Consider the following 16,810-nt stretch of genomic DNA (forward strand, 5'->3'; position numbering starts at 1 on the left):
CCGGGGTTCGAACCAGTGACCTTGTGGTTGCTGGTCACCTGCTCTACCCACTGAGCTACAGCCGGTCTAGACAATCTACTTCCTGTTAACGACAGCATGAGCACGCCGAATGTTAATGGCCATGAGATATGTGTTTTCAGGTGTGTTGTATGGACAGAGATAACTTCTGAAATGGTGCTAAAACGCTCGTCTGGGCAGAGATTTTTTTTCCAAACCCTGTTTATAAAAATGAGTCATGTACGTGTAGATTAGGCCTGAGACAGGTGAGAAGACCAAACGAAAGCAAACTTTATTCAACAAGCTGAATTAACATATGAAACAGAAAGAAGGTGGGAGGAGACAACGACAGGAAGTACAACGCAAAACATGACACGAGGATAAAACCTTCAAAATAAAACAGGAAAAAAGATGACACCAACACCCTGATCTTCTGTATACTTTTAAAATGTATGAAAACAGTTGAATGAAGCTGATGTATTGTTCACTGTGATGGATTTATTGTACAAAAATAACCAAAAATCTATTGGAAGTTTTTGGAGAATGCACATCAGTAAGTCAAAGTACACACTTTCTGTTGTTTATGGGCTAAAACATTCAAAAACACTGATATACGGTCCATCCTGCTGATCTTTGTACTGTTACAGAAGACATATTTCATTTAATCGACCTTAAAATATCCTCAAAAAGTCTGTTGGGTTATGATGTCATTATGCAACACTGATGTCATGGATCAGAGGCTTTAGGCGGTGGGGAAGATCAGGAAGCCGGTGAAGATGTGGCTGGTGCTGCTCTGGCTCGTGACGATGCTGTTGTACCTGGTTGCCTCCAGTGAGACCGTGTCTCCGACCTCCAGGTCCAGGACCGCCGAGCCGGAGGTGACCAGGAAACCTTCGGATGTGTCACACATCGTCATGTGACCGTCGCTGCCCTTCATCAGCCTCAGACACACCTGGAATAAGACAACAAATACAGCGAGAAGCGCAGGTATCAGTTTTTCAGTGTCGTACCTCAACACACAATGAGACATCGATATCCACTGAGGGGTGAGGGTCCGAGTGTATTTTACAGAAAGTGCCTCAGAGTATTGACCGCTGGTTAAATCCAGCTCTAGAAGACAAGATGACACTGACTGACAGATCCACAGATCAGGTTAGCGAGAACAAACTCTTCAGACTCACTCTGCTCCGTGCTGAAACGTGGTAGCTGAAGAAATAGATGCCTTTGACGACACATGTGAACGTTCCGTTCGTCAGCAGTTCCCCTTGAAACTGTTGATCCAGGTCGGGCAAGATCTGCCTGTGGGAAGAACACCAACACACTCTGAGTGTTTCTGATGTAGTCCTGAATGTTAGATACAACAGAGAAGTGTTTACACAGCACTGACCTGTTGAAGTTCAGGGCAGTGTCGACCTCTGGTACTTGAGATATCATCCGTTTGTAGGAGAAGAAGGATTTCTGCTGGCTGGAAGGGTTGAAGGGTCTCCCCTTCTCCCCCGGCCGGCCTCTTTCACCAGGACGCCCCGGTAGACCCACGTCACCCTTCATCCCAGGCCGTCCCGGGGGGCCCAACGGACCTGCCTCCCCCTTCTGGCCCCTGACAGGCTGACCGTCCTCACCTGCTCACACAGAGAAACACTCACTACATGTCAAGAGGGAGTTCGTGTGAACTGACACTAAGATGAAACATCAGGGTTATATGTAACTGTAAATTGAATGTCAACAATGTTTTTGTAATAAAAGGAGTTGTTTAGAGAATTTACATCAAGCTGTGACTAAATTAAACAAATAGATGAAACACCATCAAATGAATAAAACATTTTCACCAATTTGACAACACGTGCAGCAAAACAGACAAATAAATACAAAAAATGAAAGGTGAACATGTTTTTTTAATCTGCCTGTGTTCTGTTTTAAAAAAAATGTTTTTCACAAGTTTCTTTCTTTTCTGGTTATTTTCAGAGTAGGGAGAAAATGTATGTGTGACAGAGTGACTTTTTTTTCCATGAGAACATTTTTCTTCATGTGAAAAAAATGCTTTCACAAGAATTGTTGTATTTATTTTTTCTGTGTGTGTGAAACTACGGAAGCCCTGAGGGGCAAGTAGGACTGTTTTTTTAATGATTATCCATTTTCTAAGTTCTAGATTCTTTTTTCATGTGTCGAGTGAAAAAAGTGAAAAAATGTTTTTAATGAGAATTTTTTGTGTGTGAAGCTACGGAGAGGGCTTCTGTAGGAGGAGATCTTTTTCTTAAGTTCTATGTTTTTTCATATGTGTAACAGAGTGGGAAACATTTTGTCACTGGATTTTTTTTCATGTGTGAGTCGAGTGGAAAAAAGATTTTTCACGATAGTTTTTGACAGAGTGAGAAAAAAAATTTCATGCATGAGTGAACTTTTTTTTTTATGTGGAATTTTTTTTCATGTGTCAAGCCAAGTGAATAAAAATGTTTTTCACGAGAATTTTTGTTCTGTGTGTAACAGAGTAAAAAAACTGTTTTACAGTGAAAACAAAAGTTTTTGGTTTTCGTTGTTTGTTTTTTTTCTCTTTGTGTGAAACTGTGGAAGCCCTGAGGGTGCTCCATTTTCTACGATCTAAAATCTTTTTTTTCATGTGTCAAACCAAGTAGAAAAAAAAGGTTTTCACAAGATTTTTTTCTGTGTGTGACAGAGCGGGAAGAACACTTTCATGCGCGAAAATGTTTTTTTCATGACAATTTTTGTGTGTGTCGAACCGAGTAAAAAAAATGCTTTCACGAGATTTGTTTTTTAGTTTCACAAACGGAGAAAAAAAAAAAAAATTCACATGAAAAAAAAAAGTTCACTCATGCATGAAATTTATTTTCCCAAAAATGTAACTTTAATGAGATTTTTTTTCCTCTGTTCTATTTTTTTCTCTGTGTGTAACAGAGTGAACATTTTGTTTTTTCATGAGAACTTTTTTTTTTATGTGTCGAGCGGAGTGAAAAATGTTTTATACGAGAATTCTTAATTTTTTTCTCTTTGTCTGTGAAACTACAGAAGCCCTGAGGGGCAAGTATGATTTTTTCTTTTCTGGTGCTCCATTTTCTATGTTTTAAAATATTTTTTGCACGTGTGAAACCGGGTGGAAAAAATGTTTTCATTTTGTTTGACCCATGAAAAAAAATGTTTTAGAAGTCACTGGGCTTGACACATGAAAACATTTTTTTTCATGAAATGTTTTTTATTTCAGTCTGTTACACACAGAACAAAAAAAAGATTGACTCACGCATGACATTTTTTTCTCACTCTGTCAAAGAAAAAAAAAATCGTGAAAAATCTTTTTCCCACTCGGCTCACACGTGAAAAAAAAAATCCAGTGACAGAAATGTTTCCACCCGGTTTCACACATAAAAAAATATTTTAAAACTTAGAAACTGGAGCACCAGAAAAGAAAAATCATACCTGCCCCTCAGGGCCTCCGTAGTTTCACAGACACAGAAAAATAAAAAAATGATCATGAAATATTTTTTTTCACACATGAAAAAAAAACATTTTGTCTTGTGAACCCAATCTTTTTTTTCCGAGTGAAGAAAAATGTTTTTCACAAGAATTTTTGTTCTGTGTGTAACAGACTGAAATAAAAAAAAATCTTTATGATCAATAATTTTTATGTGTCGAGCTGAGTGGAAAAACGGGTTGGGGTTTGTTTTTTTTCTCTGTGTGTGAAACTACGGAAACCCTGAGGGGCAAATATGATTTTGTCTTTTCTGGTGAAAATTGTTTTTCATGAGAAACTTTTTAATGTGTTGAGCCGAGTGGAAAAAAATGCTTTCACAAGAATTATTTTTCTGGTTCTCCAGTTTGTAAGTTCTAAAAAAAATGTTTTCATGTATCAAACAGAGTGAAAAGAAGTTTTTCATGAGAATAAAACAAAAAAATGGATGCTGTGTGTTATTGCAAGACAAAAACTAAAAAAGATTTTCAAAGATTTGTTTTTCACAGAGTGGGACATTTTTTTTTTTACTGGATGTTTTTTTCATGTGTTGAGCCGAGTGGAAAAAAAAGATTTTTCACAAGGATTACTTTACTTTTTTCCCTGTGGTTGAAACTACAGAAACTCTGTTTCACACATGAAAAATCAATGTAAAATTTAGAAAATTAATCATCATAAAAATAAAAATAAACAGTCAGTGCTTCTGTAGTTTCACACACACAGAAAAAATAAATAAAACATTCCCCTGAAAGCAAAGATCTTAACTTGGCTCGACACATAAAAAAAATTTTCTCATGAAAAAAATTTAAATTCACGCATGAAAATGTTCTTCCCACTCTGTTACGCAGAGAAAGAAAATCTTGTGAAAGCATTTTTTCCACCCGGTTTCACACATAAAAAGAAAAAATCCTGCTCAGCTTCCGTATTTTCACACACACACACACACACACACACACAGAAAAAAATGAATTCTCGTAAAAAACTTTTTTTTTCACTGGGCTCGACACAAAAAAATCTCACAAACAACCAACAAACAAAACTTTTCACTCTGGTATGACTCTGAGTCATTGTTGTGTGTTATCGTATTTGCTGCTGATCTGTCTCTCCTCCTCAGTGTGTGTGTGTGTGTGTGTGTGTGTGTGTGTGTGTGTGTTTCTGATTGAGAGCAGGTTGGACCTGCTGATTGGCTCACTCAGCTTGATTGCTGACACGGGATTGGTCAGAGGGAGGAGAGGAGCCCTTTCTGAACCACCGGCTGACTGCAGTCTCCCTCTTCACCAATCTTCCACTTCCAGCATGGACCTGTGTCTAGTGTGACTAGTGTTGTGTTTGTGATATGTTACCAGTTGAGTGACTCAGCTGTAGTACAATCTGTACATTTGTAAATAGACAGACAGACAGTTAGCTTAGAAGGAGGGAGAAGCCTTTTTCTTTGATAACCCCTTTTCTCCTGTTTATCCTGATTCAGGAGTTAGGTGAGATTTTGTCTTTTGTTTATATTTTTGATTTGTGGCAGGAAGTTAGGGTAACAGATTCGTTTGTGTTGGTCTCTGAAGAAAAATAAATGCTACTTTGAATGTAACTCCTCTGTGACACCGGCTTTCTTGGGAGTGAAAAGAATGGGCTTCTGTAGTTTCACACACACACACGAATAAATAAATAAAATTCTCTTTAAAATCTTTTTTTTCACTCGGCTTGACACATGAAATAAAAGTGTCCACTCTGTTTTACGAATGATTCTTTTTTTTTTGCCACTCTGTCAAAAAAATATATTTTTAAAATTTTTGTCACTGGATTTTTTTTCATGTGTGAGTCGAGTGGAAAAGAGTTTTTTCACGATAGTTTTTGACAAAGTGAGAAAAAAAATTTCATGCATGACTGAACTTTTTTTTTTCATGTGTCAAGCCAAGTGAATAAAAATGTTTTTCATGAGGATTTTTGTTCTGTGTGTAACAGTAAAAAAAACTGTTTTACAGTGAAAACAAAAGTTTTGGGTTTTTTTTGTTTGTTTGTTTTTCTCTTTGTGTTAAACTGTGGAAGCCCTGAGGGTGCTCCATTTTCTACAATCTAAAATCTTTTTTCATGCGTGAAACAGTGAAAAAAATATTTTATTAGAATTTTTTTATTTATTTTCTCTGTGTGTGTGAAACTACGGAAGCCCTGAGAGGGAAATAGGATTTTTCTTTTCTGGTGCTCCATTTTCTAAGTTCTAAAATTTTTTTTTTCATGTGTCAACCCGAGTGAAAAAAAAATGTTTTCACGAGATTTGTTTTTTAGTTTCACACACGGAGAAAAAAAAAAAAAAAAATTCACATGAAAAAAAAAGTTCACTCACGCATGAAATTTATTTTCCCAAAAATTTAACTTTAATGAGAATTTTTTTCCTCTGTTCTAATTTTTTCTCTGTGTAACAGAGTGAACATTTTGTTTTTTCATGAGAACTTTTTTTTATGTGTCGAGCCGAGTGAAAAATGTTTTATACGAGAATTCTTAATTTTTTTTCTCTTTGTCTGTGAAACTGTGGAAGCTCTGAGGGGCTAAATACTTTTTTCACACATGAAAAAAGTATTTCACTCATTTTGACTTTTTATCCCAATCTTTTCACAAGAATGTTGTTCTGTATGTAACAGAATGTGTGTGAAAAATAATTCATGAGAATTTTTTTTTTCATGTGTCGAGCTGAGTGGGAAAAAAAGTTTTTTTAATGTTTTTTTTTCTCTGTGTGTGAAACTACAGATACGGAAGCCGTAAAGGGCCATGCAGTCATACATTTTATTTCCTCCGTTTTCCCATGAAAACGAGTTAATTTCATTTGTTTTCTCGAGATCTCGAGTTATTATCTCGAAATAACAACTGCCGTTTTCCCGAGATAACAGGATAATTTTCTCTACATGCTGACCAGCTGTGTAGTTAATTACGAGATCTAGAATTAATTATATCGTTATCTCGGGAAAACAAAGTTTCGTTATCTCGAGAAAATGATCCCGTTATCTCGGGAAAACGGCAGTTGTTATTTCGAGATAATAACTCGAGATCTCGAGAAAACAAATGAAATTAACTCGTTATCACGGGAAAACGGAGGAAATAAAATGTATGGCCCTTTAGGGCTTCCGTACGGCAAGTAGGATTTTTTTTCTTTTCTGGTGCTCCAAGTTTTAAAATAAATGTTTTCATGTGTGAAACTGTGGAAAAAACAGTTTTTCACAAGTTGTTTTTCCTCTGTCAACAGAGTGGGAAGAACATTTTCACGCATTAATTTTTTTTTTTCACGAGACATTGTCGAGCCATGTGAAAAAAATGTTTTCACAAGAATTTTTTTTCTGGTTCTCCAGTTTGTAAGTTTCAAAAATAGAGTGAAAAGAAGTTTTTCACGAGAATTAAAAAAAAAATATTAACGATTCTTTTTTGACAGAGTGGGGAAATAAATGTCATTTGTGAAACAGAGTGAACTTTTTTTTTCATGTGAAAGTTTTTTTCATGTGTCAAGCCGAGTGAAAAAAATAATTGTGTGTGAAACTACGGAAGCCCTGAGGGGCAAGTAGGACTTTTTTTGTGATGCTCCATTTTCCAAGTTTAAATTCTTTTTTCATGTGTGAAACAGTGAAAAAAAAAAATTCTTGAGAATTTTTGTTCTCTGTGTAACAGAGTGGGAAAAAAACTTTTTTTTTCTTTCAAGTCAAAAAAATGTTTTTCATGATAATATTTTGTGTGTGAAACTATGGAAAGTACGACGGAGTATTAGGGCCAGACTAAGAGAATTTTTTCTTTTTTTTTGAAATTACGAGAATAAAGTCATAATATTACGAGAATAAAGTCATAATATTAGGTCTACGGAATAAAGTCGTAATATTAGGTCTACGAGAATAAAGTCGTAAAAAAGCTAGTTAAGCCTGCAGATTCTCTATAACTGTATGAATGTTTGTCATTTTGATTCATAAACTCATAAAATTACTACTTTATTCTCGTAATATTATGACTTTTTTCTCATAATATTACGACTTTATTCTCGTAATATTATGACTTTTTTCTCGTAATATTACGACTTTATTCTTGTAATATTATGACTTCATTCTTATAATTTCCACAAAAAAAAAAAAAAAAATCTCTCAGTCTGGCCCTAATACTCCGTCGTAGGAAAGGGCTTCTGTAGTAGGAGATTTATTTATTATTTAAGTTCTACGTTTTCTTTCATGTGTGTAACAGAGTGGGAACATTTTTTGTCACTGGATTTTTTTTCATGTGTCGAGCCGAGTGAAAAAGTTTTTTTTCTTTTCTGGTGCTCCATTTTGTAAGTTTCTAAATATTTTTTTTTCATGTTGAAACCGAGAGGAAAACTGTTTTTTATAAGATTAGTTTTTTCTTTGTGTAAAAGAGTGGGAAGAAACTTTTCATGTGTGATTTTTGTTTTTATGTGTCGAGCCGAGGGGGGAAAAAATGCTTTCACAAGAAATGTTTTTTCAGGCTCTCCAGTTTATAAGTTCTGAAGAAATAATTGTGTCAAACAGAGTGAAAATAAGTTTCTCATGAGAATTAAAAAAAAAAAGTTGTGTGAAAAAAAAAGATTTTTCACATTTTTTTGTGACGCTCCATTTTCTAAGTTCTAAATTATTTTAACAGAGTGAAAAAAAATTGATGAACATTTTTTGTTTGTAGTAGGAGATTTATTTCTTAAGTTCTACATTTTTTTCATGTGTGAAACCGAGTGGAAAAAACTGTTTTTCACAAGTTGTTTTTCCTCTGTCAACAGAGTGGGAAGAACATTTTCACGCATGCATTTTTTTTTTTCACGAGACATTGTCGAGCCATGTGAAAAAAATGTTTTCACAAGAATTTTTTTTCTGGTTCTCCAGTTTGTAAGTTTCAAAAATAGAGTGAAAAGAAGTTTTTCACGAGAATTAAAAAAAAAAAAAATTAACGATTCTTTTTTGACAGAGTGGGGAAATAAATGTCATTCGTGAAACAGAGTGGACACTTTTTTTTTCATGTGTCAAGCCGAGTGAAAAAAATAATTGTGTGTGAAACTACGGAAGCCCTGAGGGGCAAGTAGGACTTTTTTTGTGATGCTACATTTTCCAAGTTTAAATTATTTTTTCATGTGTGAAACAGTGAAAAAAAAATATTTCTTGAGAATTTTTGTTCTCTGTGTAACAGAGTGGGAAAAAAACTTTTTTCTTTCAAGTCAAAAAAATGTTTTTCATGATAATATTTTGTGTGTGAAACTATGGAAAGTACGACGGAGTATTAGGGCCAGACTAAGAGAATTTTTTCTTTTTTTGAAATTACGAGAATAAAGTCGTAATATTACGAGAATAAAGTCATAAAAAAGCTAGTTAAGCCTGCAGATTCTCTATAACTGTATGAATGTTTGTCATTTTGATTCATAAACTCATAAAATTACTACTTTATTCTCGTAATATTATGACTTTTTTCTCGTAATGTTACAACTTTATTCTCGTAATATTATGACTTCATTCTCGTAATTTCCCAAAAAAAAAAAATTCTCTCAGTCTGGCCCTAATACTCCGTCATAGGAAAGGGCTTCTGTGGTAGGAGATTTATTTATTATTTAAGTTCTACGTTTTCTTTCATGTGTGTAACAGAGTGGGAACATTTTTTGTCACTGGATTTTTTTTTCATGTGTCGAGCCCAGTGAAAAAGTTTTTTTTTCTTTTCTGGTGCTCCATTTTGTGAGTTCCAAAATATTTTTTTTAATGTTGAAAACGAGAGGAAAACTGTTTTTTATAAGATTTGTTTTTTTCTTTGTGTCAAAGAGTGGGAAGAAACTTTTCATGTGTGATTTTTGTTTTTTAATGTGTCGAGCCGAGGGTGGGAAAATGCTTTCACAAGAAATGTTTTTTCAGGCTCTCCAGTTTATAAGTTCTGAAGAAATAATTGTGTCAAACAGAGTGAAAATAAGTTTTTCATGAGAATTTAAAAAAATAAAAATTTGTGTGAAAAAAAAGATTTTTCACATTTTTTTGTGACGCTCCATTTTCTAAGTTCTAAATTATTTTAACAGAGTGAAAAAAAAAATTTGATGAACATTTTTTGTTTGTAGTAGGAGATTTATTTCTTAAGTTCTACATTTTTTTCATGTGTGAAACCGAGTGGAAAAAACTGTTTTTCACAAGTTTTTTTTCCTCTGTCAACAGAGTGGGAAGAACATTTTCACGCATGCATTTTTTTTTTTTCACGAGACATTGTCGAGCCATGTGAAAAAAAAATGTTTTCACAAGAATTTTTTTTCTGGTTCTCCAGTTTGTAAGTTTCAAAAATAGAGTGAAAAGAAGTTTTTCACGAGAATTTTTTAAAAAATAAAAAATTAACGATTCTTTTTTGACAGAGTGGGGAAATAAATGTCATTCGTGAAACAGAGTGGACACTTTTTTTTTCATGTGAAAGTTTTTTTCATGTGTCAAGCCGAGTGAAAAAAATAATTGTGTGTGAAACTGCGGAAGCCCTGAGGGGCAAGTAGGACTTTTTTTTGTGGTGCTCCATTTTCCAAGTTTAAATTCTTTTTTCATGTGTGAAACAGTGAAAAAAAAATATTTCTTGAGAATTTTTGTTCTCTGTGTAACAGAGTGGGAAAAAAACATTTTTTTCCTTTCAAGTCAAAAAAATGTTTTTCATGATAATATTTTGTGTGTGAAACTATGGAAAGTACGACAGAGTATTAGGGCCAGACTAAGAGAATTTTTTTTTTTTTTTTAAATTACGAGAATAAAGTTGTAAAAAAACTAGTTAAGCCTGCAGATTCTCTATAACTGTATGAATGTTTGTCATTTTGATTCATAAACTCATTAAATTACTACTTTATTCTCGTAATATTATGACTTTATTCTCGTAATATTATGACTTTATTCTCGTAATGTTACAACTTTATTCTCGTAATATTATGCCTTTATTCTTATAATTTCCAAAAAAAAAACAAAAAAAATTCTCTCAGTCTGGCCCTAATACTCCGTCGTAGGAAAGGGCTTCTGTAGTAGGAGATTTATTTATTATTTAAGTTCTACGTTTTCTTTCATGTGTGTAACAGAGTGGGAACATTTTTTGTCACTGGATTTTTTTTTCATGTGTCGAGCCGAGTGAAAAAGTTATTTTTCTTTTCTGGTGCTCCATTTTGTAAGTTTCTAAATATTTTTTTTTCATGTTGAAACCGAGAGGAAAACTGTTTTTTTATAAGATTTGTTTTTTTCTTTGTGTAAAAGAGTGGGAAGAAACTTTTCATGTGTGATTTTTGTTTTTTTATGTGTCGAAGCCGGGGGGAAAAAATGCTTCACAAGAAATGTTTTTTCAGGCTCTCCAGTTTATAAGTTCTGAAGAAATAATTGTGTCAAACAGAGTGAAAATAAGTTGCTCATGAGAATTTAAAAAAATAAAAAATTATGTGAAAAAAAAAGATTTTTCACATTTTTTTGTGACGCTCCATTTTCTACGTTCTAAATTATTTTAACAGAGTGAAAAAAAAAATTTGATGAACATTTTTTGTTTGTAGGAGATTTATTTTTTTATATATGTGTGAAACCGAGTGGAAAAAACTGTTTTTCACAAGTTTTTTTTCCTCTGTCAACAGAGTGGGAAGAACATTTTCACGCATGCATTTTTTTTTTCACGAGACATTGTCGAGCCATGTGAAAAAAATGTTTTCACAAGAATTTTTTTTCTGGTTCTCCAGTTTGTAAGTTTCAAAAATAGAGTGAAAAGAAGTTTTTCACGAGAATTTAAAAAAATAAAAAATTAACGATTCTTTTTTGACAGAGTGGGGAAATAAATGTCATTCGTGAATGTGAAAGTTTTTTTCATGTGTCAAGCCGAGTGAAAAAAATAGTTGTGTGTGAAACTACGGAAGCCCTGAGGGCAAGTCAGACTTTTTTTGTGATGCTCCATTTTCCAAGTTTAAATTCTTTTTTCATGTGTGAAACAGTGAAAAAAAATATTTCTTGAGAATTTGTGTTCTCTGTGTGACAGAGTGGGAAAAAAACTTTTTTTTTCTTTCAAGTCAAAAAAATGTTTTTCATATTAATATTTTGTGTGTGAAACTATGGAAAGTACGACGGAGTATTAGGGCCAGACTAAGAGAATTTTTTTTTTGAAATTACGAGAATAAAGTTGTAAAAAGCTAGTTAAGCCTGCAGATTCTCTATAACTGTATGAATGTTTGTCATTTGATTCATAAACTCATAAAATTACTACTTTATTCTCGTAATATTATGACTTTTTTCTCGTAATATTATGACTTTATTCTCGTAATATTATGACTTTATTCTTGTAATATTATGACTTTATTCTCGTAATATTATGACTTTATTCTTATAATTTCCAAAAAAAAAAAAAAAAAAATTCTCTTAGTCTGGCCCTAATACTCCGTCGTAGGAAAGGGCTTCTGTAGTAGGAGATTTATTTATTATTTAAGTTCTACGTTTTCTTTCATGTGTGTAACAGAGTGGGAACATTTTTTGTCACTGGATTTTTTTTTCATGTGTCGAGCCGAGTGAAAAAGTTTTTTTTTCTTTCTGGTGCTCCATTTTGTAAGTTCCAAAATATTTTTTTTAATGTTGAAACCGAGAGGAAAACTGTTTTTTATAAGATTTGTTTTTTTCTTTGTGTCAAAGAGTGGGAAGAAACTTTTCATGTGTGATTTTTTTTTTAATGTGTCGAGCCGGGGGGAAAAAAATTCTTTCACAAGAAATGTTTTTTCAGGCTCTCCAGTTTGTAAGTTCTAAAGAAATAATTGTGTCAAACAGAGTGAAAATAAGTTTTTCATGAGAATTTTAAAAAATAAAAATTTGTGTGAAAAAAAAAGATTTTTCACATTTTTTTGTGACGCTCCATTTTCTACGTTCTAAATTATTTTAACAGTGAAAAAAAAATTTGATGAACATTTTTTGTTTGTAGTAGATTTATTTCTTAAGTTCTACATTTTTTTCATGTGTGAAACAGTGGAAAAACCTGTTTTTCACAAGTTGTTTTTCCTCTGTCAACAGAGTGGGAAGAACATTTTCACGCATGCATTTTTTTTTTTCACGAGACATTGTCGAGCCATGTGAAAAAAATGTTTTCACAAGAATTTTTTTTCTGGTTCTCCAGTTTGTAAGTTTCAAAAATAGAGTGAAAAGAAGTTTTTCACGAGAATTAAAAAAAATAAAAAAATTAACGATTCTTTTTTGACAGAGTGGGGAAATAAATGTCATTCGTGAAACAGAGTGGACACTTTTTTTTTCATGTGTCAAGCCGAGTGAAAAAAATAATTGTGTGTGAAGCTACGGAAGCCCTGAGGGGCAAGTCGGACTTTTTTTGTGATGCTCCATTTTCCAAGTTTAAATTCTTTTTTCATGTGTGAAACAGTGAAAAAAAATATTTCTTGAGAATTTTTGTTCTCTGTGTAACAGAGTGGGAAAAAACTTTTTTCTTTCAAGTCAAAAAAATGTTTTTCATGATAATATTTTGTGTGTGAAACTATGGAAAGTACGACGGAGTATTAGGGCCAGACTAAGAGAATTTTTTATTTATTTTTTGAAATTACGAGAATAAAGTCATAATATTAGGTCTATGGAATAAAGTCGTAATATTACGAGAATAAAGTTGTAAAAAAACTAGTTAAGCCTGCAGATTCTCTATAACTGTATGAATGTTTGTCATTTTGATTCATAAACTCATAAAATTACTACTTTATTCTCGTAATATTATGACTTTATTCTCGTAATGTTACAACTTTATTCTCGTAATATTATGACTTCATTCTCGTAATTTCCCAAAAAAAAAAAATTCTCTCAGTCTGGCCCTAATACTCCGTCATAGGAAAGGGCTTCTGTAGTAGGAGATTTATTTATTATTTAAGTTCTACGTTTTCTTTCATGTGTGTAACAGAGTGGGAACATTTTTTGTCACTGGATTTTTTTTTCATGTGTCGAGCCGAGTGAAAAAGTTTTTTTTCTTTTCTGGTGCTCCATTTTGTAAGTTCCAAAATATTTTTTTTCATGTTGAAAACGAGAGGAAAACTGTTTTTTATAAGATTTGTTTTTTTCTTTGTGTCAAAGAGTGGGAAGAAACTTTTCATGTGTGATTTTTGTTTTTTAATGTGTCGAGCCGAGGGGGGAAAATGCTTTCACAAGAAATGTTTTTTCAGGCTCTCCAGTTTGTAAGTTCTAAAGAAATAATTGTGTCAAACAGAGTGAAAATAAGTTTTCATGAGAATTTAAAAAATAATAATTTGTGTGAAAAAAAAAAGATTTTTCACATTTTTTTGTGACGCTCCATTTTCTACGTTCTAAATTATTTTAACAGAGTGAAAAAAAAACTGATGAACATTTTTTGTTTGTAGTAGATTTATTTCTTAAGTTCTACATTTTTTCATGTGTGTAACATTGGGAAAAAGATTTTCCACTGTTACACATTTTTCACAATGTCATTTTTTTGACAGAGTGGGGAAAATAATTAATGCTTGAGTGAATTTAGAGTTTAGATTTCTAAGTTTAGAAATTAGAACTTAGAAAATGAAGCATCAGAAAAAAACTCCCACTTGTGAAAAACTTTTTTTTTTCACTCGGCTTGACTCATGAAAAAAACATTTGAACTCCGAAAAAAAATAATTCTCACTTGCTCCTCAGGGCTTCCGTATTTTAATAATATGACCATTAATTTAATCAACAACTGCTTAAACTGACACATGTTGCAGTCAGATTGACATTTTCTCAAATCAGAAATGTTGTTAACACGAAGAAAAATGTGGGCAAAACATTTCAAATGTATCTGACGTCTTCATGTCCAACATGAGCTCACCTGCATCTCCCTTCTCTCCCTTGGGGCCGTCTATCCCGTTGAGCCCGTGGGTGCCGGGTATCCCAGGAATCCCCGGGGCTCCACAGGACTGTGAGGCGACCGGGCCGACGTGAACCAGGAGAAGAAACACTGCAGTACTGCAGCTCAGCCACTGGGGGGCCTGAATGAACACAGATAACTCTGAGTTAACCAGTGCATGTTTGAACGCTCCGCTCTGCGGGGACCGGCTGCTCGTCCCGAAATGGAGGGTTTTCCTTTTGCTAACTCAATAATCCTGAGTGTAACTATTATAATTAGAAATCTGATCTGTAATTTCAATGTTCGAGCCAATTATCGACCCAATTGCAAGAACAAACGTTCAGACTTCATATTGCTTATGTTGTGTTGGGACACATAACCCTGGTGAGTGTAAGTTAGGGTTGTGTGCATGTATAAAAGCAAACCACAAGAAGGTGTTTCACGCCTGCAGCCAGAGCATCTCATGTTGATGGTTGGATAAATAAAGAATAAAGAAACGACCGCTCTCTCCTGTGTTCAGTCCTCTGTTCTCAAGAAATCACCACAGACTCTGTTGGAGGATGTCCTGACGTCTCTCTAAAGATATCCAGTGGTTTTGCAATTACAAATGTTGAAATGCAGACACCACCACAACTATCCCCTGATATTAAAGTCAGCTAATAAACATGTAATGTGAATGTGATCGGACACGCAGACAACTTAGCCTGGACAGCAACAACTAAATATCCTGATCAAGCTGGCAAATAAAACTTTAATGTTTGAAGGTTACACAAAATGAAACAGATATAGATTATAGACATCAAGAAGCATTAGGCAACAAGAAACCATCAACAACGCCTCTCTCTCTCTCTATCTCTGTTTCTTTGGTTACGTAGGACACAGAAGTCTCACCATTTGCAGGTAACGCGGTCACTCGTCTCGTGGATGAAAGATAAGCTGGCGGAGAGTCGAGGTGAAGAGCCGTCCTGCTTCACAGCGACAGCAGCAGCAGCTCAGTCAGGAGAAAACAGGAAGTGAAACGCTTCAAGACGGCACGACCGCTGCTCTATTGGTGTTCACTGTGAGGACACCACAGCAGGGGGCCAAGACAGAAACTCTGCTTGTGACAGAGGGGGAATAAAGTTCAAAGTGCAGACTTTTATCTAACAGCTGGAGAAGGTTAGATATTAGATTCAAAAACAAAAAGTTGCATTGTTTTAGATTAAATGTCTTCTGAGGTCATGTTACCAGAGTCACCGCCAACCACCTGGTCAGGGTCAGAAAAACATCATGGTTTGGCGTAAAATCCCTGTTTTGGTCGCCATGATCCCGGTCGGAAATGTTCGCCACAGAAACAGTTTGAAATTGTGGCATATTGAGCAGGTGTAGATCAAACTCTGACAGATTTATGTACAGAGACCCAACATTTACCCAACGAGCGAGCATGTGACGACAGTGGCAGAAAGATGATGCATCAGTAAATAATATTGAATAGTGTAACACTCACATGGGACATTTTTCTTTATTATAAGTACTTTTCTTTGGATCCTTTAAGCACATTTTACTTCCATATTAGTGCAGTGACAGTCTGAAGTCAGGACTTTTAACCATCATGCTTTGATTTATTTTTTAGCATTTTAAAGTAGGTTGTTTTCAATATATGATTTTGTTTGTTTCCATGAGCCTCACTTGTACTCTTGGTGTTTTGTTTAAATAAAAATGATTCATAATTTCTCATTCCACCATCTTTCATCTTTGTGGGTTCATTGCCTTTTCCTGTAAATCTGTAATTATTTTTCTTGCATTAATCTGACAAAGCAAATCGCTCATCAGAGGAAGTGAAACCGTTTCACAAGAAGTCAGGAAAAACTCCACCTGATGAAGAACTGATGACGAAGCATCACTGAAGTATCTGATTATAAAAATCTTTCCTCCAAATTAACATTTTGTTCTGTTTTTTTCTGTGAACTTCCTCTGCCGTTGCCTCAAACACAAACTGGCTTCCTGGCAGTGTGTGGCCGAGGCTCCTAACCTCAGTCTGGATGTCAGTATCTGTTCCACAAAATATTTAATTTCCTCAACAGGATCTATCAACAAAGAGCTGATGTACATTTTTAATCATTACATCCTGTTAAATATGCCAGCCTGTCATTTTCTGTACTTTCTCAGATCCTCTTTCCATTTCTTCCTCCATTTTGTCCATGTTGTGTTTTGTATTTTTGTTTGTTTATATCCAGAACAAAAAGAAGCTTTTTCTTTGTTCTGTTTTTAAGACACTTGATTCCCATGATTACTTTTTAGGGGTCGTCTGTATGATGCTGTCAGGCCTCGTGAATTAATGCATTCATTAAACTTATGACATGCAACAACCATTTGATGTACAAACTGTATGTTTTGTAATTTCCTCTCTATGTAATAGTTTATGTTGTTAGTGGCTGGGTCCGCCACTGTCACACTGGGCTCAAGTTGCCTTTAAACACTCGAGGGATCCTCTGAAAATGCGGCAGGTCATCCAGAGTGATTTTAATGACCTCACCGTTCAGTCTCTGCACTCTTTATACCTTCAGAGCTGCGTTA

General features: G+C 34.2%; 1 protein-coding gene across 1 annotated transcript; it reads right to left on the reverse strand.

Moving 5' to 3' along the window:
* Positions 1-264: 264 nt before the first annotated feature.
* c1qb (complement component 1, q subcomponent, B chain) lies at positions 265-15,288 on the reverse strand. The gene is made up of 5 exons (XM_073468583.1): positions 15,146-15,288; positions 14,237-14,396; positions 1,385-1,616; positions 1,179-1,296; positions 265-949 (listed from the first exon to the last, which is right to left on the reverse strand). Exons 1-5 carry the CDS (start codon positions 15,146-15,148, stop codon positions 740-742), a joined length of 723 nt encoding a protein of 240 aa, XP_073324684.1. The 5' UTR covers positions 15,149-15,288; the 3' UTR covers positions 265-739.
* Positions 15,289-16,810: the final 1,522 nt, after the last annotated feature.

This window comes from Pagrus major, chromosome 6, assembly GCF_040436345.1.
Source record: "Pagrus major chromosome 6, Pma_NU_1.0".
Taxonomy (NCBI): domain Eukaryota; kingdom Metazoa; phylum Chordata; class Actinopteri; order Spariformes; family Sparidae; genus Pagrus; species Pagrus major.